The sequence below is a fragment of the Heliangelus exortis genome, chromosome Z (genome assembly GCF_036169615.1).
Source record: "Heliangelus exortis chromosome Z, bHelExo1.hap1, whole genome shotgun sequence".
NCBI lineage: Eukaryota > Metazoa > Chordata > Aves > Apodiformes > Trochilidae > Heliangelus > Heliangelus exortis.
Window position 1 is genome coordinate 15,089,339 of NC_092454.1, and position 24,240 is coordinate 15,113,578.

The following is a 24,240-nucleotide window of genomic DNA, read 5'->3' on the forward strand; positions in this document are numbered from 1 at the left end:
TATCTCCAACCTGCTGCACATTTCATGTCCCTAGTCACAATCTTACAGGTCTGTTGAGGGGCCTAACAGCTGTGTCACCACCTGAACTCAGCAGATGTGTCCTTCATTCAACAGAATGTTGGAAATGTTACCACATATATAAGATCACACAAGCCCTCATCTTCAGATGCCAAGGCCTTCCTCTGTACCTTTAAAAGTTCTAGTGGCTCATATACAACTTGCCACCAAGTTCCTTGTAGATGGACTGATTTCTTGAACCTCCTGACTTTGCAGTAGGAGCAGGAAAGTGTTTATAGCTCTGAAAATGAACCGAAAGCCTCAGGCTGAGTGCATGCATGAGGGATCAAGTCCAAACACAGCTACAGTTCTGATGGCATATGTAACTCTTATAAGTTCTTCAAGATGAAGTGACTTGATAAACAGAGAATTTCTTTTAAATGAAACACTGTAGAACTAAAAAATGAACTCTGGCATCATTAAAGCTACACTAACTAAGGCTGCCAATACTGGATTACTTAACTTTTTTCTCGGCAAACATTCCCTTACAAATAATAGGAATTGTGAAGTTCAGTAGAAAACTTCTTTTTGACACTTAATACCTATGATCTTTAAATGAAAATATAAATTCTATTGGACTTGATGCAGTTGGATCTTTACAGCCAGTTGTCTGTGCCTCAGCATAAATCCTTATTATCATGAATGTCAACAGTTTCTACTTCCTATCATTTAGATGAACAACAAAAATGCATGTTAATAGTCCAAAGTATTTATGCATGCCAGTAAACACCTCCTGCATTTCATTAGTTGTATACAATTAATGTATTTCAGATCCCAGCAAGGGTGCTGAACAACTACTGACCATTTCACTAGTCAACATAAACAAGGCTTTGGGTCAGACACTTTAATCTGAAATTCATCCTAGGCGAATTTTTAAAATTACCAACTCTCCCACGTGTGCCACAGATATAATGGGTAACCATACAATCTGACTGTCTCTTCCTTCAGAAACCTCTCTACAGGCTTGCTAGTCAAACCACAGGTGAGTTTTTAAAGCAACCAATAAATATCACTTTGTGGGTCTGTGAGGTAGTTTTTTTCTGGTCTCTACTCTCATTCTTCACACTGACAAATTCTCCCACCTCTGAACTGTTACAAAAATTGTCTGTCCTTACTTCAGCTAGGAGTGTAAAACGTCACACTGACTTTAAACTAGAGAACAACAGCTTTAATACATTTAAGAAAAATACATTTTACTGTGCATGCATGTCAGGAGATTTCACAGCTCCTTGGGCTAACTCAGAAGGACAGGTAACAAAAGCCGTTGATTCCAAGTGCACTTCCCACTTTCATCAAATTCATGGATACTTGACGATTTGAGAAGTGCTTTCCAACATTAATAATTCTATGATTCTATGATACTTTGAGAATGGATTTCCAGTAGTTTTCATTTTCGTTGCTAGAGATCTTACTACTCCAAGTATCATTCCATATTTTTATCAATGATCAGAAACTAAAATATGTGGGGGGGGAAGAGTGGTGGAATAAGAAGTCCTAAGAAGGAAGTGGGGGTTTCAGACATAGCAGACACACCGAGTCTATTCAAACATTACCCGTTTCATAACAAAACACAAAGTTACACATACGTGATCAAGAAATAACTGCCATACTTACAGAATGCATATTGTAAAACACTCATTACACATTTCCTGATATATGCCAGAAACAGATCAATAAGGTGTAAGCAACTAATGCTGTAGGACTCCCTGTATAATGATCAGCAGAGTACAAACATGCAAACAAGGAAACAGCAGGATAGTAGAGTAACTCTACGGCAGTGTTGAAATGATGAAGACACTCTGGGTGGTCACATTTGTGAAGCTTCAGAAAGAAATAGTCAGAAGAAGGACATCATATAGCAAAGTGAAGAAAATGTTTTACAGTTAGAATCATTAAGACCTCAATCTGTTCATCATAAAAACAGCCCTGAGAAGCCACTCAGTGACACAGAAATGCAAGCTTCAGAAAAGTTTTTAATCTAGCAGAAAGGAATAAAAGTACTGAATGGAACCTAGAGCCAAACTAATTACAATAAAAAGACATATTTATACCAGTGGGAGTGATTAACCACTGGAGTAAGCACAGACAGAAGGATGGCTTTCCCATTTCTTGTTTTATTTACATCGAAGCATTACAAGTAAATCTGTCTTCCAAAATTCAAGTTAGATACTGACTGAGTGTAGTGAGATTAAGCTTAATAGTGACATAATTGAACAGCCTAGAATGAATCCTCCTAATGTGAAGTTTAACAAATTAGATTCTGTATCTGAAAAAGAGATTACTTCTAAAGGACTGGATAAAACCAATAAGCAGAAAAAGAAAATAAATAACTCATCAGAGTAGCTACAAGAAATAACAGTTTGCTTTTTCTGTGTATTTATAGCATTAATTTTAAAGGAAAATTTTAGCAATTCAAAAATCAGAAACACTGAAGGATATGTCTCTAATTTTTTGATAGTTGCCTCATCAGCTTCATGCTTTGGGTTTGATAAATATATGCTGGCAGCATAAGTCTAGGTACGTAACAGGTACAAAGCACTACACTTGAAGTCAGGATGGCAGAGCTAGGCTGAGAAACTTCAGTACCACAAATACTAATAAATCATTACATGAATCTGAAGATAAATCTCAGCTGTGGCTACTTTGAAGGTAAGGAGCAAGGATGGCTTCAAACCTCTACTTCTAGGACTGTCTGCCAGAACAAAGTGAAAAACAGAAACAGAACTGAGAACAGATGCCAGAATTCAGAAATCCCTGCTGCCAAGAGTGTTATCTTGTGAGATTGAGAATTTCATCCTTCAGCCCTGAACAATGCTAACCAAGGAGGTAGGCAAAACTTTTCTCTTGCCTCAGCTCTCCAGTGATCACCTCTAGGCAAGTGCAGGATGACAATACCCAGTACAAAGAATATACAAGATGCCATATTGAGATGTATCCTTCCAGTTCCCAGGAATCTAAACACAGTATTCTGAAATCCACTTCGTAAGAAAAACACTTCAAGGTTAAGCCAGTAAGGCACTGCATTTACTCAAAACACGTATTTGTCCTATATCTCTGCTTATGTCTCTTGCCTCATTAATTTGTCCATAAAAACGTGGAGTTGTAAACCAATATTAATGTAACATCCTACAAAAAGCTTGCCTGCTTTTAAATGAGACTGAAACTAAAGAAAGACTTGTGCTGGACACAGTTCATTGAAATCTGCTAAAAACTGTTATATGGAATTATAACAAGAAGGATGTCACATCACTGCTGCTCACTGACAAGAAAATTCTACCCTATTACACATGGATAGAAGAGCAGAAAAAAAGAGTGAGATAGGCTGTAGGTGGAAGGCTTTGATTTACTTAAAATTCTTGAAATGCTAGACTGAGCAAAGTATGAAGGACAAGTGACTAGGAGAAAAGGGAATGATGAAAGGCTCTTTATTTCATTTCTAAATGGAAAAATATTTAAAACCTTTCTTGAAAACAAACTGTGAAAATTGATGTAATGCTGCTGAATTGTCAATGTAAGTTGTGTGACCAATTCTATGCTATTTTTTGCCATAGCTTTGTAAAACACAAAGAAATAACTTAAGTTTCAAAATCTATTATTCCAAAACAAACACATTTTCCAGATAAGATTATACCAATAAAACTGAAACAAAACAAAAACCAGCCTCCAACAAAAAAACAAAACAACCCAAAAAACTGCCCCCAACAAAAAAATAACAAAAACACTGAAGAAACACAAGCCTCCTCCATTTAGAATTTGCTATAAACAATGTAGATCAGTTCATCTTGATCTTAATGTCAAAAGCATACTTAGCTTTTACTAAGCATATAAAAAGACTTGCCAGGGAGTGGTGAAAAAGCTAACAGAGAAGTCTATCTTTTGGATATTGCTATGTCTTAGAAACTCTTCAGACCCAATGTATTTCCAGTGTAGGGTGCTCTATGGTTTTAAACATTATTGTTTTAGACATCAATGAAAAAGGACAAAGATGGGAAGAAACTTCTAGATCATCTTGTCTATTCTCTTTCTCAAAACATAACCAAATATCTGTATCTCATTTTAGACTGATATTTAGGCATTTTATTAAATTTTAGCAACTGCTACTGTGACAGCTTTATTATGTGAGCCATCTATGTTGTTATGTACTTATCCTTATTGTAAGAAGGTTTTCTTAGCTTAAACTGTGCCTTTGAGAACAGCCTAAGCCTACTGCCTCTTATTTCATCCATGTATTTTTTTTTTATAAATTTGAGTGTTGTTGCCATGTTTCCCTTCCAAAGAGTGATCTCAGCAAACATGAATACCTTTCCAGTAAGAAAAAACAACATAAAGTCCTGAACAATAAGCTGAGGAACCATGCAAAAATTACCAATAAAACAGAGCACAGTGTTGGGAGTAGGCAATCCAAGGAGACAGATTATGAAATAGTATAAAATCCCCCAGTGAGTCAAGAAAAGAAGAACTGTGTCCCCACAATCCCCATTCAAATCAAAAAGGTTTGTTGACTATAGAGGTATAGGGCTTATTATGTCTCAATTCCCTACCTCTACCACAGTTGTCTTTGCAGCTTTGCACATAGGTTGGTTGAAGTTTCTTGCAGTTTTCCTGTGAAGGAAAACAAAATTAATAAATACTAAAAGCTATTAATAGTATGAGTAAAGACTTTTCAGACAAAAGACACTACAAGTATATTTACAATAGGAACATCACAAATCTTGACCCTAAATAGTTAGAAGACACATTAAAAATAGGAGGGAAGAAAAAGTGTTATGTAAGATGCATATGAAATTAAATCTTTTTTGCTAGATTATAAAATGTTTCTTACAGCTCTTTTGACTTTTAATTAGCACACCGCTTAACTGAAAGTAAATACACTACTGATATCTTCATTTATTAGATTCAAGAGCAACAGCACACTGAGCTGTGTACAATGTACCTTTCTATCAGTTCACTGGACAACGAACAAAATTATTCTCCACAGGGGAGGCCAGCACAGGGCCTAGCAACCTCTCAATTCCCACATATGCCTTCATAATTCAGATCAAGATGAGGGACAGCACTTTGCACAGCAGTAGACCTAATCCAATTCTCTTAAGTAAAAGTCTGTGCCAGTTTTGACACTCACTGCAGGACTCTGGCAATCATCGTAAGTATTCTCATGCAGTATTTCTGGAACAAGAAAAAAGAACCTCTGGGGCTCAAGTAACACATGGCATGTACAGCCATGGTACATGCACTGAGATCCTAGTGGGCACAAGAAAAAATATGTTACCTGTGTCAGCCATTCTCTGTATTTTTCAGAAAGAAAGCAAAATTGTGTGACTGTGATGTGTATTTTAGTCAGGTTCTGCTGATAGCTCTAGCATTTTTCTCTTTTAAAAAGTAGAATTCTTGAAATTTTTCCACCAAAATTTATGTAGCTAGGCTTCAAAAAAAGTCAAACCCTCCTTTTGCCCATCCCATTTCCACAGAAGCATTTTTTTTTTCCTGACCATCCTTATTTCCCAAATTCTCCTGTATTCACCCTTCCATGCGATTACAACTCCCCGCCTTAAGTGCTACCGCAATTCTAAATTTTGGGATGCTGCTGCCACCTCGTGGCTTTGCGGGAAGATAGCAAAGGGAAACTGCCAAATCCTGAGACTACAGAGCAGTTTTACCAGGATTTCTAGAGCAGACACCTGCAGAATCAAAGGTATATCCAAAGATACACCTGTAACAAAGTTACAACTGCAACAGAAGAAATCCTGTTATATTGGCAATACATAGCAGCTGCGAAGCCTCTAACAGAGTCCACAGAATGGACAATATCTTTTGTCTGTGAGTCCTCTGTGGCTGCATAAATAAAGATGTAAGAAAATTAAACCATTAAGAAAAGGAATTTATGTTACTAGTGCATTAATATAATATTAACTAAATAAATAATATTAACTAGTAGTGATTTAGGGAAAATTATGATGAAATAGGCAGAGTGTAAAATGAGAAGAAAAACAGCATTACAAAAACTGAATTAAAATACACAGAGAATGGATACAGATGGGGAAGGAATACATAGAAACATAGAAATCAGCATTTCATCCCAAGATCCATACTACTTTCCTGAGCCAAAGTCTTTTTCAAAACGTTAGTGACTGGTCTGCCAGTAAAATTAACTGAGTTAAATAATTTTCACACAGAGGGAAAGGTTACAAGAAAACATCTCAATGTCTAATTAGTGAGAGTTAATGGAGCTGATTTCATATGCATGAAAGCTTATGCAATTTAGAATGTTCTTGGGTTAGTAAAGAAGAAAAAGTCTCTTACAAGATCAAAGGTCTGAACTCTAGAACACATCATCTGGAAGAAGGAAAAACAGAAAGACTGAATTTCTTCTCCAACACAGAATGATGTTCAGATTTTGGGTCATGTAAACTAGAAACTAGCTAGCCAAGTCTGCCTTTTTATGTTAAGATAGCTTTCTGAAGACCTAGACTGAGCGACGTCTGCAAAGTCCATTGTTCCAGTGATGGATTTCTATGGTGACCTAAAGGTTGTCTCCCGGAGGTACAGACAGCAAACTAGTTCATAGTAGACTAATCCAGTAAACTACATCCACTATATATCTAATGCTGCAGAGATAAAAGGAAATCTCAGATGTGAAGTGAATTTATGTACTGCAGAAACAGAGACAAGACGACATGAATGCCAGTGCAGGGGCTCTGACTCAGGTTATCCCTTCAGTATCTGTGTTTCTTTGTCAAGAGCGTACTTTCATCTGCACTAAATGACACCTCCCCTTGTAAAGTGAAAGTATATTGGACTGGAGCAACTCTAAAGCATAATGGTACCAGAAGAAAAGGGAGGGGAATCAAAGGAGGTAGAATATCCTCAATAGCAGTGACACCCCCCCCGATGCTGCTCCTAGCAAGAAGGCCTCCAAAGTAGCCTAAGACCTAGAGACAGTGTTCTGTTAAGCAGAACCAATGCCTGCATCAGACTAACAAAACAAATTCAGAGAATATGCTGAGGTGGGAAGGACCCATCAGGTGAGAAGGATCATCAAGTCCAACTCCTGTCCCTGTGTAGGGCACCCCCAGAATCACACCATGTGCCTGAGAGTGTCATTCAAATGCTTCTTGAACTCAGGCAGGCCTGGCGCTGTCACCACTTCCCTGGGGAGCTTGTTCCACTGCTCAACTGCCCTCTGGATGTAAAACCTTTTTCCCAACATCTAACCTAAACCTCCCCTGATTCATCTTCCCACCATTTCCCTGAGTCCTGTCTTCTTCTTCACAGGAGTGAAGAAATCAGTGTCAGTCCCCTCTCTTCCCCTCTTGAGAAATCCATAGACTGCAACGAGGTCACCTCTCAGCCTCCTCTTCTCCAAACTGAACAAAAAAAGTGACCTCAGCTGCTCCTCAGAAGTCATCCCTTCCAGATCTTTCACCAGTCTTATGGTTCCAGACCCTTCACCACCATCCTTGTGCTGCTCTCCTTTGGACCTTTGGACATTCTCCAGTAGACTGATGTCTTCCCACACTGCAATGCCCAAAACTGCACACAGTACTCAAGGTGAGGCTGTACCAGTGCAGAGTGGGACAATCACCTCCCCTGACTGGCTGGTGACACTGTGCTTGATGCACTCCAGGACACAGCTGCCTCTCCTGGCTTCCAGGGCACACTGCTGGATCATGTTCAGCTTGTCAGCAACCAGGACCCCCAGGTCCCTCTGTACCATGCTGCTCTCCAGACACTTGTTCCCCACTCTGTACTTGCAACCTGGGTTGTCGCATCCCAGGTGCAGGATTTGGCATTTGTCCTTGTTAAACTTCATGTGGTTGGTGACTGACCATCTCTCTAACCTGGTGAGGTCTCTCTGCAGGGCCTGCCTGTCCTTAAAGGAGTCGAACGCTCCTCCCAGTTTTCTGTCATCTGCAAACTTGCTTAAAATTCCTTCCAGTCCTGTGTCCAAGTTATTGATGAAGATGTTGAAGAGGACTGGGCCAAGGATGCAGCCCTGCAGGACCCCACTAGTGACCAGCCACCAGCCTGATGTTACCCCATTCACTGTCACTCTTTGTGCTCAGCCTGTGAGCCAGCTGCCCACCCATCATACAGCATGGTTATCCACCTGTATACTGGACATTTTATCCAGGATACTATGAAAGACAGTATCAAAAGCTTTCCTGAAGTCCAGAAATATGACATCCACTGGCTTCCCTTGATCAACTGGGTAGGTTACTAAACAGGAAATTAAGATTAACAAGCAGGACTTTTCCCTCATGAAGCCGTGCTAGCTGTGAGCAATGACTGCATTGTTCTCCGGGTGTTTTTTCAATACCTCCCAGAATAATCTTTTTCCATAATTTTACCAGGCACTGAAGTTAGACTGACTGACCTGTAGTCTGCAGGATTCCCCTTCTTGCCCTTCTTGAATACTGGACATGAGCCAGCTTCCAGTCAACGGGGTCTATCCAGATTGCCAGGATCTCACAAAAAGAATCAAGAGATTGATGACATCGCCAGCTCTTTGAGGACTCTTGGATAAATCTCATTGGGCCCCATGGACTTGTAGGGATCTAACCATAGCAGAAGATGCCATACAAGTTTAGGGTCAGCTAAGGGTTGATCCTTGCTGCAGTCATGGTTCTCCAGTTCTGGGCATTGATCCTCCCTTGATCCACCACCAGTGTTGAAGACAGAGGCAAAGAATGCATTAAGTAACTCAGCCTTATGTATAGCCCTGTTGGTGAGGTGACTATCTTTGTCCTGCAAAGGACCAATGTTGTTTCTACACTGCCTTTTGTAATTAATGCATCTGAAAAAACTCTTCTTATTGTACCTCACAGGCCTGGCCAGTCTCAGCACCAGTTGAGCTTAGGCCACTTGAATTTTCACCCTTTAGTAGGAAGCACCATCTCTATTCTTCCCATGTCACCTGACCTACCTTCCACTGGGAATACACATCTCCTTTTTCACTTCATTTGTAGTAAATCCCTGTTCAGGCAAAGTGGTCTTCTGCCTCATCTGCTTGACTTCCAACATTTTGGAATTGCCTGTTCCTCTGCCCTTAGGAGGTGATGTTTAAAGAGTGACCAGCACTCATGAACCCCAGCTTCTGCAAAAATATTCTCCCTGAGACCTTGACTCAGAGGCTCCTTGAGCATTCTGAAGTCTGCTCTCCTCATATCCAGTGAAGTTTTGCTGGCAGTTTTCATATTGACAACAGAGATTCTGAACTCCCTCATGGTCACTGTGGAGATGACCTCTGATCTCCACTTCACTAATGAGATCCTCTCTGTTGAGGAGCAGGAGATTAAGGAGGGCACTCTTCTGAGCTGGCTCCTTTATGACCGGCTCCATAAAGCTGTCATCCAGATGGCTTATAAATCTTCCAGCCTGGGCTGCTCTTGATGTATGTTGTTACCAGTGATTTCTGGGAAGTTGAAGATGCCCATAAGGACAAGGGCACTTGACTCAGAAGTATCCCTTAGTCCTCAAAGAATAGGACATTGGCATCCTTATCCTGGCCAGGAAGTCTGTAGTACTTGTCCATAATGGCATCTGCATAATTTGTTTGTCTCTATGTTCTTGCCCAGAGACTCTCAACTGTGCCATTGCCATCTGTGAGCTCCATACACTCCAGCCCTTCCATTATATACAAGGCCACTCCACTGCCTCTTCTGCCCTGAAGAGTCTGTACTCATCCAACAGGGTGCTCTAATCACAGGACTCATCCCACCAGGTTTCACTCATACCAGTAATGCCAAATCTCTAAATTCAAACCAAATGCCCATATATGAGTCCCTTCAGCTAGGACAGGAACAGGTGACATTATTTCATTATGTTTTGAAGGAGTATGGGATTATTTGTCCTGGTAATAGTGCACTATACCTAAGAACTATTATCTACTGGGCCAGACACAACTCTTACTGAGCAAAACTTGTGGTGCAGAGTAGTCCACTCTGCATAAAGATGCCTGGAAGCAAAGCAGCCACAGCATGCTGTTTGAAATAAAAGAGCAAGGGGACATGAAGTACTATGTACAAAACCCTGTTTAAAAATCTTCTTTCTAAAGGAACCAGAAAACAAGCAAGAAAACTATATAGCTTCATGTCTGATGACAAAAAAAATCTCATGTGTGCCTGTAGTCCAAATAAGTCTACCTAAAGTACATCCACTACATTTAAAAAAACTCTTAGCTTGAGGTTGGTTAACAGTGTGAATGCCACTTACTCTATTCTTTCTGGCTCCACAGAAAAAAAGAGTCATGGGTAACATACTATAAATACCACCAGACTGCTGTGAAAGCAGTGGCAGACGTGAGTACACACAGACCCTATGTCTTTTTGGGCACTTTAGCAAACAAAATCAGAACTCACATAATAAGAAAAGTTTGGAAGGCTCCCACTGGTAGTGAATACACCCAGTATGGAGCACAATGACAAAAACACATTTTATTTTTCACCCTGTAGATCACAGAAGCATTGCTGTTATGTTCTAAGCTATTGTAAATTCCTTCTCTGTTGTTTACTACAAGCTATGAGATGCAACTGTGCTTCTCCGTTGTAGGCCATTAGGTAATGTCTCATTCAAAACCAGAATGGGTCAATTCTTATTATGATCAAACTCTTTTAAATTATCAATACTCTGCATGGAATAAGGCACTGGATGACGATGTTTCCATCTTTGATTAGTAACACTTGAAAGAAGAAGTCAAGATTTAGTAAAGCTTTTGACACTGTCTCTCATGGAATTCTTCTTCAGAAACTTACGGCATTTGGCTTGGATAAATATACTCTGCACTGGATAAAAAATTGGCTGGATAGTTGGGCTGAAAGAGTGGTAGTGAATGGAACTAAATCTGGCTGGCAACCGGTCATGAGTGGTGTGCCCCAGGGCTCAGTGCTGGGGCCTCTTCTCTTTAATATCTTCATTAATGATTTGGATGAGGGGATTGAGTACACCCTCAGTTAATTTGCAGATGACACCAAACTAGGTGGTTGTGTCGATCTGCTGGAGGGTAGGGAAGCCTTACAGTGGGAGCTGGACAGGTTGGACCAATGGGCTAAGGTTAACTGTAGGAGGTTTAACAAGGCCAAATGCCAGGTGTTGCACCTGGGTCATAACAACCCCATAGTAAATTACAGACCTGGGCAAGTGTGGTTAGAGTTGTAAGTTGGAAATTCAGCAGTGTGCACAGGTGGCCAAGACGGCCAATGGCATCCTGACTTGTATTAGGAACACTGGGGCCAGCAGGAATAGGGAGGTGATCATCCCTCTGTACTCGGTTCTGGTGAGACTGTATCTTGAGTACGGTGTTCAGTTCCAGGCACCCCACTGTAAGAAGGACATAGAAGTTCTGGAGTGTGTCCAGAGAAGAACAATGAAGCTCATGAAGGGCTGGAGCACAAGTCCTCTGAGGAGTGGCTGAGGGAGTTGGGGTTGTTTAGTCTGGAGAAGAGGAGGCTGAGAGGAAACCTTAGAGCTCTCTTCAACCGCCTCATGGGAGGTTGAAACAAGGAGGGAAACAGCCTCTGCTTCTTAGTGGGCTGTGACAGGACCAGAGGGAATGGATGCAAGCTGCATCAGGAAAGGCCTAGGCTGGGTGTTAGGAAACATTTTTTCACTGAGAGGGTTGTCAGGCACTGGAATGTCCTGCCCAGGACAGTGGTGGAGTCACCATCCCTGGAGGCACCTAAAAGGCATTTGAAACTGGTCCTCAGAGACGTGGTTTAGTAGTTAGATTATGGGGTTGGTCAAAGGTTGGACTGGATGATCTTGGAGGTCCAACATACAACATTCTGTGTTTCTGCAACTCTCCTTACTACAGGAGGGAAGTGGAGGATACATCACTGAGATACTTGCAAGTGGAAATTAGGGCCACAGAAATGATAAGGGGTCTGGAACACCTCCCGTACGAAGACAGACTGAGGGAGCTGGGGTTGTTCAGCCCAGAGAAGAGAAGGCTCCAGGAAGACCTCAGAGCACCTTTCAGTACTTGAAGGGGGCCTACAGGAAGGTTGGAGATGGACTGTTTCCAAGGGTCTGTAGTGACAGGATGAGAGAGAATCGTTTTAGATTAGAGAAGAGTAGATTTAGACTGTATGTCAGGAAAAAGTTCTTTACCATGAGGGTGGTGGAAAAATAGAACAGGTTGCCCGGGGAGGTAACTGAGGTTACCCCTGGAAATACTCAAGGTGGGGCCTGATGAGGCTCTGAGCAACCTGATTCAGTTGAGGGTGTCTCTACTTACTGCAAGAGGGCCAGACTAGATGACCTTTAGGGGTCCCTTTCAACCTTAAATATTCTATGATTCTATGAATGTTTTCTCTACTCCATGTTCCAGAGCCTAAGAAAAGTAGTTTAGCGTCCACCAAATCCATGTGCATGTACACAAGTAATTTCAGTTTTCAATCAGAAACCACCTTGTCTAGCAAGTAGGCAAGACAGGATGTCAAGAGTTGGGTAAAATAAAATTTTAAAATTTCTTAATTTTCAAGTATTTTAATTTAATATTATTACTATTATATCTACTAGGTATAAAGGTAAAAAGTCATGTAAATAACTGTATATATACACACACCAAAAAGCATTACTTTATTGGTATTATTTTACCCACATATATTTCAGTTGCTATTTCGATTCTGTTTTAATACATAAAAACAAACTGCATTATTCACCATCTTCTTGTAGAAAACTGCAACTGATTACCACGTCACTTACCTTTCATTCTGACAGCCACAAAGCAAAAAAACAAAAACTAATTGCTAAACATAAGCAAACCTCTCCTGTTTCAGTTTAGAACAAACCAGAACACAAATAAAGCAACTCGAATAAATTATGTTAACATTAGTGAATTGCCCAAACTTTTCACTACGAAAGGTATCTCGATTCATAAGATGCCTCTCCCTACATCATTTAGATCAAATCGACTTTAAACACATTTTTCTGGGGACAGAATCTAGCCTACACATCACTGACTGTCCAGGAGTCTGACTCAGCTTCCTTCTGACACACATGAACCTGCACTTCTTAGGTCAGCCTTCAATTACACAGTGAAAAAGAGCCAAATTAACATAAAAATCAGAATGAACGCTTTGTCACTACATTTCTCCGCAGCCATCATAGTGACTTTGCTCTGCTATGTCTCATCTTTAACTACTAATGTTTTATTTTGGAGCTATGTTTGGATTCTCGAAAGTCATTAGAAAAAAGCAATTGCATTTTCTTTTTTATAGCAGAAAAATTTCACTGTAGGGAAAGGCAATATGAAATAAAGTAAAATCAGTACAACATTATTTTGCCATTACACAGGAGACAGGATTCTCCTTCTCTTTCATTATCTAAACAATTAAACAATCTTTCCCCACTGATAAACATGTTATACCTGAAAATTATGTTTCCTGCAGAATCTGCCTTCCATGCCTTCACGAGAGCAAAATCTCCTGTAATCGACTTCTCCAGTATAAAGTGACGACCATCAAACTCTCGCACCTATAGAGACAATATATGTTGCTTCAAACGTATTTCCCATGTTACATTTATTTTCCGGGGTTAATTTTATAATTATTATATTTAGAATTCTTTTTATCTTACATTAAGTTTTGTCTGGAAAAGTCTTAACTCAAATATAAAATAGAGAAAGGCTGTAAACCCTAGTTCTCCTGTAGTTTGTCTGTCCTAAGAATCAGATCCACATTCCTGCTGCTCCATCTACTGGAATTATACATGCTTTGTCCTGAATACCTTGCAGCTAACATAAAGGTGAAGTACTAAAGCAGAACTGTTGAAAAAGTTCATAATCACAACCCACAACCAGAAATCCCAACCTAAGATGAAGTGAATTTGAGACAGAATACTCAAATTGCATCATCTGCCAGGCTGAATTTCATTTGGTTTTCTCTGCATTTATGATTAATATTTGTGATGATCTCGTTCCTGAGACCAGAACACATAACTGACAAACAGCTAGTATTTTAATCCTATAGAAACATGAAACAGCATTCCTTTTAGAATTGTAGAATGTTAGATTATACACAAATACTACTTGAGAGTTATTTAAGATTTCTGAAAGAGGGAGGAAGTGTAACAAAATTCTATGAGATTTTAGTTTTTCAGTCCTGTAAATAACACTTTGCATTAAAAAATTTGGAGCATGAAATTTATGACATCATGTTTATTAGCCTCCCAAAAGACTGAAGAGAATAGGAGAGGCTTTTCCACAAATGATAAAAGTGGAAAAAAAAAGTTATAGAAATTATAAGTGATTTAATAAACAGAATATTCAAATGGTAAACATAACGAAATATTCAGGAAGGAAATTAAGAAAAAAAGCCTAGGTTAATGATTAGATACTGAAAAGAGACATGTATAAAATGCACAAGAATCACAGAGGGAAAAATTTATCTCAAAGATGTTCTTGTGGATGAATTTAATGTTGTTTGTTGCCTAACTGGAATATATAAAATTAGCCCCATCTATTTCTTCATGTACTTTTATGACACTGAGAAATGCCTTCCCTTCTCCAAATTGTACAAGCAACTTCAATATGAAGCCCTTGTTTCTCACCTGGAAGCCACACTATTTTTATTTCTTTGACATTTCAAATAGTCAAACTAAATTACATTTCAACTGCTGGCAAATGCCAAGAGTCTTCCTGAAAGTTTGTGTCAACTGAGCTCTTCCCTGTCTAACAGAAAAGTTTCCCAATTCTTCTAATGCTAAAACTTCAGGTGCAGCTGAAGGGCTGCTTACTCCATATCACAGTATTTAAAGAGTACCTGCCCCACTAATGCAAAGGTTTTCTCCATTTGTACTGTGCCCAGTACAAGACTTTGTTTGAAAATACAGTGAACCAGGTCAGAGAACTGTTAAGTAAAGTAATTCAGCAAGGTAAGTGTTTACTTGGAACTGTTCTTGATTCTGAGTCACCCTAAAACTGTAAAAACATTTCTAGCATGTCACAGAGGGCTGAAATGACCAGTGGGAGGACAAGTAAAGTGTTGACACAGCCATCCTCTATTTTCAATATGCCAAGGTTAAACTTCACCAGTACGTGCTTAAACTACTGTTTGTCTTTCAAATAAGTAAGAGTTCCAGTTTTCAAAGCAGAAGGGTTCCAGTAACAAACTCATGCCTTACCTCTCTTGGCTGGCTAGCAATAGCAATGGTCCCATCTTTGTTGTATTTGATAGGTGCACCACCTTCCTGCACCAGCGTCCCATAGCCAGTACTTGTGTAAAATGCAGGGATTCCTGCTCCTCCTGCTCTAATACGTTCAGCAAGTGTACCCTGTGGGAAAACATAGTTAAGAAATAGTCATTTGGGAGAACAAATCGAACTTTGATGAACTGCTTGCATGAGCTCCTTTTCATATCCTGTCCTTTGGAGACTTTCCTTCTGAACTCAGAAGATCATCACATCTGCTTCTTCCTTCCATTTTAGCTCTCCTTTGTGAACTCCTTTGTGTGGATGTGTGCTCAAGAGCACACTATCAGACAACTCCATGTCAGCTCAAAAACCTCAGCACTTTGCTTTACCTCTTCTCCTTGCTTCTAAATACATTACTCTGAGAAGAGTACAAGAGTTCTTTTTCTCTTTTCAACCTGACTACATATGTTAGAAGGTTTTTCTTTTACAATAGTTCTACCTACTCATGTTCCATTCTCCAGCATCTTAAGGAAAACTTCATACCTCACTTCAAGATGAAACAGTCTTGAACAGCAGATCAAGAAAGTGGAACTCCCAAGATCTGGGCTGCACATACTGAGAATACCAAGAAGCTGACTGAACTTCATGTCACTCTATTTGACCACTCCATCTGCATTGTACTCTATGTCTGGCTGTATGAGGGATATTAATAGTCCAAATTCCTCAGCCTTAATTATGGATTTATAGACAAAGACATGCCTGCCTGCTTTTCACTAGTGTCGTTCACACTTTTTTTGGCATTTTTCTGGAATCAAAGAAAAAACCATGATGGACAGCCCTCTATCTAGACTGATGGCCTCCAAAACATAGGCTGAACTTTCCTCAGTCATCCTGCATGAAACACAATGACTTCTGGTAGGTTTGCAGAAGAGATGCAAACCATGCAATGATACCAAGTCCTGTATTCCAAACAGCCTTAGCATTTCCAGACCCACCAATTTCCAAAAGTCTAATTTATATTGACACAAATATTTCAAATCTCTGCATCTTCCAGCTAGTCATTAATTCACCCTACTGTTTTTAGCATTGCACACTGTAAACACAGTATTTGCATGCTGTAAATATATAGCTTGTCTGTGCAGTCCACAAAGCCAATCACAAAAAAAGTGAGTTTTGTGACTTTTGAAACATGACAAGTGACAAGTCCCTCGTTATTTCTGTATCAGATGACTAGGTATAAAAGGAGTTTTTCTGCTCACCTCTAGGATTCTAATAAACATGCCCAACCAACGGAGCCCAAGACTGTCTTCTCCATAATAGCTTAAGACTTGCTTTTTCCAGACACTTCAGTCAATAGTTGTCTAAAGCCCAAAGGTTATGTGCTACCCTTTGAACTGTCACACACTAGCATGCTGTAGGCTTTAGGGCAGAATTCTAATTTCACAAAACTAGATCTCAACAGAATGTGACTGATACTCATGATTTTAGGATCTCATTGAGATCCACTGCTAATTAGGTAGATTGGCAGTGCTAAGAGAGAATTATGAAAAAGGAATTATCTTAATTTGCTTCCTGCCCACTAGATGGCAGCCCTTGCACACGCAGAATCCTTAAAAGTACACACTAACTGCAACCGACTGGGTAATTCGTCAATTCCCCAGCTTTTTTCTGCTTTATATGGGCCACACTAGTGAGCACAATTTGTGTTTTCTGCCATCCGGTAGGCTCTACCAAAAATCAAACATTGTACAAAAAAACCCCACGTGTTCTTTTGTATATATACAAACCATATGTATGTATGTATATATACAAGCCATAATAGCAATTCACACAATACAACCAGTTATGTTCTTTAGACCAGTTGCAGCCCATGACCCTAAAATGGCAAGTGCCACCTGTCTTCACTGCATATATGCACACAGGCAAAACATATGGATTGTATAATAATCTTATAAGAGTACTTCTAGTCAGTCTTTTAGATGAAGAAAGAAATCTGTCTCCTAGACACACTCCTTACCTGAGGTGTAAGCTCAACTTCAAGCTCACCAGATAAATACTGGCGTTCAAACTCAGCGTTCTCTCCAACATATGATGACACCATACGTTTTATCTGCTTGGTCTGAAGCAGAAGACCAAGTCCAAAGTTTTCAACACTGTAGAAAAACAGACAACACTCAGCATTTATAACAGTTTTGTTTCATTCAAAACATTATATATGCCTAACACTTAGACTCAACAAGATAGAATAAAGTTATCTCCCCTCTTTTTCAAAAAAGTTACTTAAGACAAAAACAAAATCCCAGCTTTTAGAAGGGAGAACATCAGAATTACAATTCACATGTAGGAGTCTGGTACTCAGACCTCATCTCTTTCTAGACAGTGAACACATACAAAGCTGCATTTTAAAGACTTTTTGCATGTAACAGCTACAAATACCAACTTAAGAAGTGGTGTTATTTTACATATGTGCTCCTTTTACTTCTTTCTAATTAATAACAAGTCACATATGGCATGATGTGGCTTCAAGTGAAAAAAGACTTATTTTTGTTTAAACTCTTGCTCCCCAGGAACAAGACAACTGACTGCTTAGAAGCTCAAGGAAAATGGCACATCCACATTTATAGTGCTGGTTTGTATATAATGTAAGTGAATATTTGTATCTAAATTTCTTTATCACATTAAATACCCTCTTCACAACAAAATAAGCTGGTGAAGGGTCTGGAGAACATGTCCTGTCAGGAGAGGCTGAGGGAACTGGGATTGTTTGGTTTGGAGTAGACTGATAGGAGACTTTATTGCTCTCTACCTGAGAAGAGCTTGTTGTGAGGTGGGTGTTGGCCTCTTCTCCCAAGTAAAAAATGACAGGACCAGAGGAAACAGCCTAAAGTTGCAACAGAGGAGGTTTTAGACTGGATATTCAGAAGAATTTCTTTACTGAAAGAGTAGTCAGGCACTGGAACAGTCTTCTCAGGGAGGTGGTGGAGGCACCATCCCTGGAGGTATTGAAAAAACATGTGGATGTGGCACTTCAGGACATGATCTAATGGGCACAGTGCTTTTTTCTGGGCTGACAGCTGGACTTGGTGATATTAGAAGTCTTTTCCAACTGTGACTGTTCTCTGTGCTGCACTGCTGCATTTGATGGGAAGAGGCTGAGCTGAGCACTAGCACCTGCTCTTTGCCTTCTAATACTCATAATAGCTGCATATATGGGCAGAGTTCAGTCAGGAAGACTTGCAAACTGCATTTAAAAAAGGACTATTTTAGGGTTAGGACTATTTAAAGAAGATAGTCCACTCAGGCATTTTGGAAACTGCATGACAGTAAGCAAAACAAGCTTCTCTGATCTAGTTCTCTGAATTTATTCTATGTTCTTTAGATGTAAATAACTTGACTTAATATAAAAGTGTTCTGCACACCCCAACTCTTACCTAATTAAAAAAAAACCCACCAACTAAAAAACTAACTCTGATACAATGGTAGAAGCGGTGCAGTGCCAAAGCCTAGAGAATAAACTGTATGCTGCCTGGAAACAACTTTATATATTTATAACTACATTTATAACTCCCTACAGGAAAAAAATTGCAACTGTTGAAACTAAAAGATCTAGAAATAGAGCTGAAAGAGAAGTCTTTTGGGCAAAGAAAGGGATTTTTTAAAAAAGGGGTAAAGATATAAATGGCAGAATTTTCTGTACAGGTTAACTCAAAGTAGGACAATCCCTCTCACGAGAAAATTGTCAAAACCTGACATCACTATAAAAGGTACCAAGCAAAGACACCAGATCAGCCAGTATCTCATGACAGTTTAATAGGTCTGTATCACTAGATTACAGTGTAGCAAAAGTACAGGTTAATCAGAACTGTGCAGTGCTTTGTAGTGCAAGAACCAGTAGGGGAAACTTGAACTACCTAAAAAGCAGAGTTTGCTGTTTTCTCTGTCATTCAGGTGGTTAACACTACTCTTAACACTTTGAGACCCTGCAAACTATCAAACAGAAACAGGCAGACATGAGATTTCTGCGTGCATACAGCCAAATGACTGAGTGCTCACTCACATGAGGAAAGCACAGCAACAGAGGGTCAATAGCAGATTATTAATGCTTAAAGAAATTTCTGCCTCATTTCACTAAAATCTGTAATTACTCAACCTACAGTCTCACCTGGAGCAGATTGTCCTTACCAGGATTATGCATATTGTCCTGCAGGATACCATACACATACTCTTGACCCCATCATCTGCTACAGGGAAGTACCTTCTCTTAAGCAAAATTCTGTAGTTATCAAAGTTTCCTACAGAAATTAAGTAGAAAATCACACAAAAATATTCTCTGCCACATTCATCCCAAGTTGTTCCTCATTTCTTACATTACTTTTTCTCCTCACCTCAAGGGCACTCAATATATTTAAAACTGCAGTGAGGATCAGTCACTGAGCACTCTGGTCATACACTCTTACTCCTCCAGCACAATGACAGGAGGCATTTTACCTTCAGGAAGTCATACAACAAGAGGTTCTGCCTGGTAACACAAAACTACTTCATCTACCACATTTCATCTTCAGAACAGCATCACAAAATCCAACTGTTGTTATTCATCTTGTATGTTATCTTAGATGCAAATTTCTTAAAAGACATGTAGTACTGTTTATGTCTTTTAAGGTTGCTATCTGCATTCTGATTTCCGATTGAAACAACCCTTTCACTTCCCATGCACATCATTTTCCCTTTCATCCTTACCACAGCAGTGAAAAATGCTGTTCTCACTCCTCCCTACCCTTTGCTCTTTACCTGTCATCGAAATCATAGAAAAAAAAAATATTCTGGTTTAGCAAGAGTTCTTTCAATGCAACATTTTGATACAAGGTTTTGTATGTTGTTTGTTCTCCCTTTCCATACTTTGCTGCTTTCTTGTTTGTTTTGTTGGGGTTTTTTTTAAGGTGCAAAAGTTTATTTGAACTTTTCAACTTAAAGTATGTTTATGCTGAGAATGTTACCCCCAAAAACATCTGTCTTGCAGGTAGTGCCCTTCCTACCAAATAGTGAACATAAAAAGAATAAAGATCCTGTACTAGCTGCACAGAAAGAACAGATCCTGTTCACCTATTTTAAAAGCTGGATTCAACACTTTAAAAAATTAAATAAAGGTTTTTTGCAATAAAAATATGTTGCCCAAGAGAGGAAGGAAGAAGGTCTGGTGGAAATCAACATAGTTGTTACGCATGCTGCTGGAGGAGGGAAAATACACTTTAGACCTAGACAGAGAATATGTTCTTTTGCCAGAAAAATTGTTAACATCTCTAGAATTTTCCCCATTCGGTATTCAGATGAAATCTAAATAACAGAATACATGAAACACATAGAGGAAAAGATATCTAACCCAGCACTAATCAAGAACATAACTGATCCAAGTTCTCCGCTCTACTGATGCGGACAAGAAAAAGTAATCACAATTAAGGATGTGTGGTTGTCTAGCAACACATTCCTTCCTACTGTTTTGTCCCTCTCAGATCTATGAAACCTTCCTGCCAAAAACTGTCTACCTTCTCTAGTAAAATAGCCTATGATGACACCTAGCCAGACCTAGACCACATATCTCAAGTATATTCAAAGCAGTCAAAGGCAACATGCTGATGTTGCACTCCAAATAAACAGTAATTTACAGCTCTCAAACATTTCTCTTTGGTAGCTCAAGCAAAATGCATTCTACTGGTTAGCTAAGTTTCTAAGCTGATAAAACCTTCACAAATCAACAAGCCCTACACAGCCTGACAAAGTCAGGCCACAAGCAAGGTCCCACACATGGGTCAGGGCAATCCCAGGCAGTTACAGGCTGGGCAGAGAACTGATTCAGAGCAGCTCTGAGGAGGACTTGGAGGTGCTGGTTAATGAGAAGCTTGACCTAAGTCACCAGTGAGCTCTTGCAGCCCAGAAAGCTGTGTCCTGGGATGCATCAAAAGAAGCACGGCCAACAAGCCAAGGTAAGTGATTCTCCTCCTCTGCTCCGATTTTGTCAGAATCCCACCTGGAGTACTGTGTCCAGACCACAAAAGGGCATGGAGCTGTTACAGCAAGTAGTGAGGAGGGGCACTAAGATCATCAGAAGAGAGCTGGAGCATCTCTCCTATGAAGATATGGCGAGAGAAGAGAGGCTCTAGGTAGACTTTATAGTAGTCTACAGTACTTGAAGGGGCTACAGGAAAGCTCGAGAGAGACTCTTCACAAGTGAATGTATCTAGAGGATGAAGGGGAACAGTTTCAAACTGAGAGAAAATAGATTTGGGTATTAGAAACAAATTCTTTCCTGTGAAGGTGGTGAAACTCTAGCACAGGTCGCACAAGGAGTTTGTGGATTTCCCCTACCTGGAAGTGTCCAAGGCCAGGGTGGATGGAGCTTTGGGCAACCTTGTCTAGTAGAAGGTATACCTGCCCATGGCAGGGGGGTTGGAACCAGATGATCTTTAATGTACTTTCTAACCCAAACCATTCTACGATATGACTCTATGGAAAAGCAGGGAATAGAAATTTGTATTTTTATGCAGAAAAAAGAAGACTTGGAATGTCACACTACCCTGTCAAGGAGCAGAAGGTGGCTTTGGGGTTGTGGGGGGCTTTTTTTTTTTGAGTAAAACAAAATAATTACACTCCCCTATCTCTCTGGCTTTGTAAAGACATTTATAGGAGCTTAAGACAAGTGGGCATGGCTAGGACAGACTGGCTGCCCTTACTGAGAACAATGGAAAATGCTGGCAAGCAGTATCAATTAGCATAAGGGCTCCATTCTACATCTCTTGAAGATAAGCCTTTCTCTATACTTCTTGTTCACAGATTTTCAGGACCTGCAGTCTATACTCCTGAAAGATCCCACAAAGACCAGGAGTTACTGGTTATGAAAGATTAACATCAATACCTGACTTCTGTAGAATTAAAACTTGTTGGCCAGGGAGGACCTAATATGGTGTCCTACCTGACCTTCTCCCACAGTTGAGGGATTGGAAGGATTGGATGGTGACTACACCACCCCTGATGACTATGGATTGAGAAAGAAAAGCATGCAGTAAGAATCCTGAAGCAAGGCTCCACCTTGGGCTCCACCTCCACCAGAAAACCAGTTTCCTGCAACTTACTGTTGCTGAAATGAAGCATTTTTAAGGTTGGTCCAGCTCCTCGTAGAAGGCTTCATGTAAAGACACTAGTCAGCAGTGTCTCTAGGCATTTGGCCAGTCCAAGTCTTGCACAGCAATGCATGGAACTTGGTAACAGATGGACCTGTTCAAGAGCCAGAAATTTTCCTGGCAAGAAGCTAGGAATGGGAAACAATTTCTACTGTCATTCTCCATTTAAAAGGGGTTTCATCTCATCTGCTTTGCTTTGCTTTGCTTTGCAACATCAACTTTTCATCTGCTGCAAGTTACATGCAGTTATGCCTCCTGACAGGTCAATACTTCCTGGAGAAGTCCACATATGCCCCCCAGCTAAAAGGAATGTATCCATCACTACCTGTTTGGTACTTCTTAGTACCACATCTTTAAGCTTTCAGGCTCAGAGGGGCACCTGATTATGGCATGAAACTTGACCCACATGAAAGAAGGTATATAGCTGATGGTATCGTCTGAGTATCGTGTGAGATGCACACTCATAGGTCCACAAAAAAACTCACAAAGCATAGCCTGACAGTACCAGAAAGCCATCATTTTATTATCAATTTATTATCAATTAATAGATGCCTACCAAATGGCATTCACCAGAAGACATCAAAAAGAAGTGTAGGCATACCAAGGGTAAAATAGATTTGAAAATCAGCCACCTAACAGTTCTTGGTCTTTCCCAGTCACTTATCTAGCTCCTACAAGTGAGACTGTGTCCCACAATCATCCCCCAGGTGAATTTTGGAGAATAACTACGGACACAGTTCAGATCATCTTCTATTTCTCCTCCTTTTCTGCCCCCCACTTCCAGAAGGGTACATAGAATGAGGGTAAGATGAGAAATCTGAATAAGGGAGAGGAAAATTGATTCAGCTCATAGAAAGGTAAATTGGGCAAAGACACAATGTTTATTTGCCCTAATGAGAATTTTTTGATGATAAGTACATTCTACAGTTATGTCAGGAGCAAGGTGTCCTCTTTCCACATTCCCTTCTTCTATGAAATCACATCTTGAAGTTTTTTCACGATAAAATAATCTATTCAGTGATCAGTAGTGAGGTGATCAAATTAAGCCTAACAGACTTAAGCCAATAAATATTTCAGTTTCATCATGAGTGGATCATACTTCAAAAGTTTCCTGGCTGAAAGCTAAATTTAGCTGTTCTGTTGCTCTTCTAAAACTAAGCTGATTCAGTTCCTCAGCACACTGAGTTCTACCCCTATTTTGTCATTTTCACTTGTAATCATCACAATAAAGTCATCTGCACAGCTGACTTCTCAGCAGTTCCATGCAGTGCAAAGTTTAGTACAATTTACTCTGCCAAAATACTAAATAACCTTCACACTAATATTAGCAAGATGACCTGGTCAGATTTTCAGAGATTACAGCTGACACAATGTCACCAATTTAACAGCTGTAATAAAGCATCTGACTGGATTCTTAACAAAAAGAATGGAGATGATTAAAAAAGGTAAACTGCATCAATTAATTAACACAGAAAATATCTTATATATCTTGCCTCATTATTTTGGTGACTTCCCATGTGCAAGATTTTACCTGAAGCCAACCTTATCTCTCCACCAAAAGAGATGAGTCATTGGTGACCTTGTATTTAATTTCTGAAAGTTTATTTAATTGGGGATGTTTAAAGAATTTTTCATGCATAGACAAAAAAGGTACACTAAAGGGAAAATACTCTGCCAATCACCTTGATGATAGATTTGTGTACAAACAAGCTTTTTTCCCAGTCTGTCACAGACTTTGACACTCACATTTTAGCTCTTGCAATCAAGAGATTGTCAAATTTATGCCACTACAACCACCCTATACTATGTGAAACACTTCCCAACTTGCTGTGAATTTGGAACGCAATTTCTACCTTATGGCATTTTTTTACAATTTTTTTTT

At 39.7% G+C, this 24,240-nt stretch overlaps 1 protein-coding gene across 1 annotated transcript in view; it reads right to left on the bottom strand.

Moving 5' to 3' along the window:
* The window catches only part of OXCT1 (3-oxoacid CoA-transferase 1), a 79,542-nt gene that overhangs the window by 45,934 nt on the left and 9,368 nt on the right, over positions 1-24,240 (bottom strand). Inside the window, exons 4-7 of the mRNA XM_071730406.1 lie at positions 17,204-17,339; positions 15,178-15,327; positions 13,424-13,530; positions 4,599-4,659 (exon numbers count right to left, since the gene is read on the bottom strand). Of these exons, the coding sequence (XP_071586507.1) occupies positions 4,599-4,659; positions 13,424-13,530; positions 15,178-15,327; positions 17,204-17,339 (454 nt within the window). The remainder of the gene's footprint in view (positions 1-4,598; positions 4,660-13,423; positions 13,531-15,177; positions 15,328-17,203; positions 17,340-24,240) is intronic.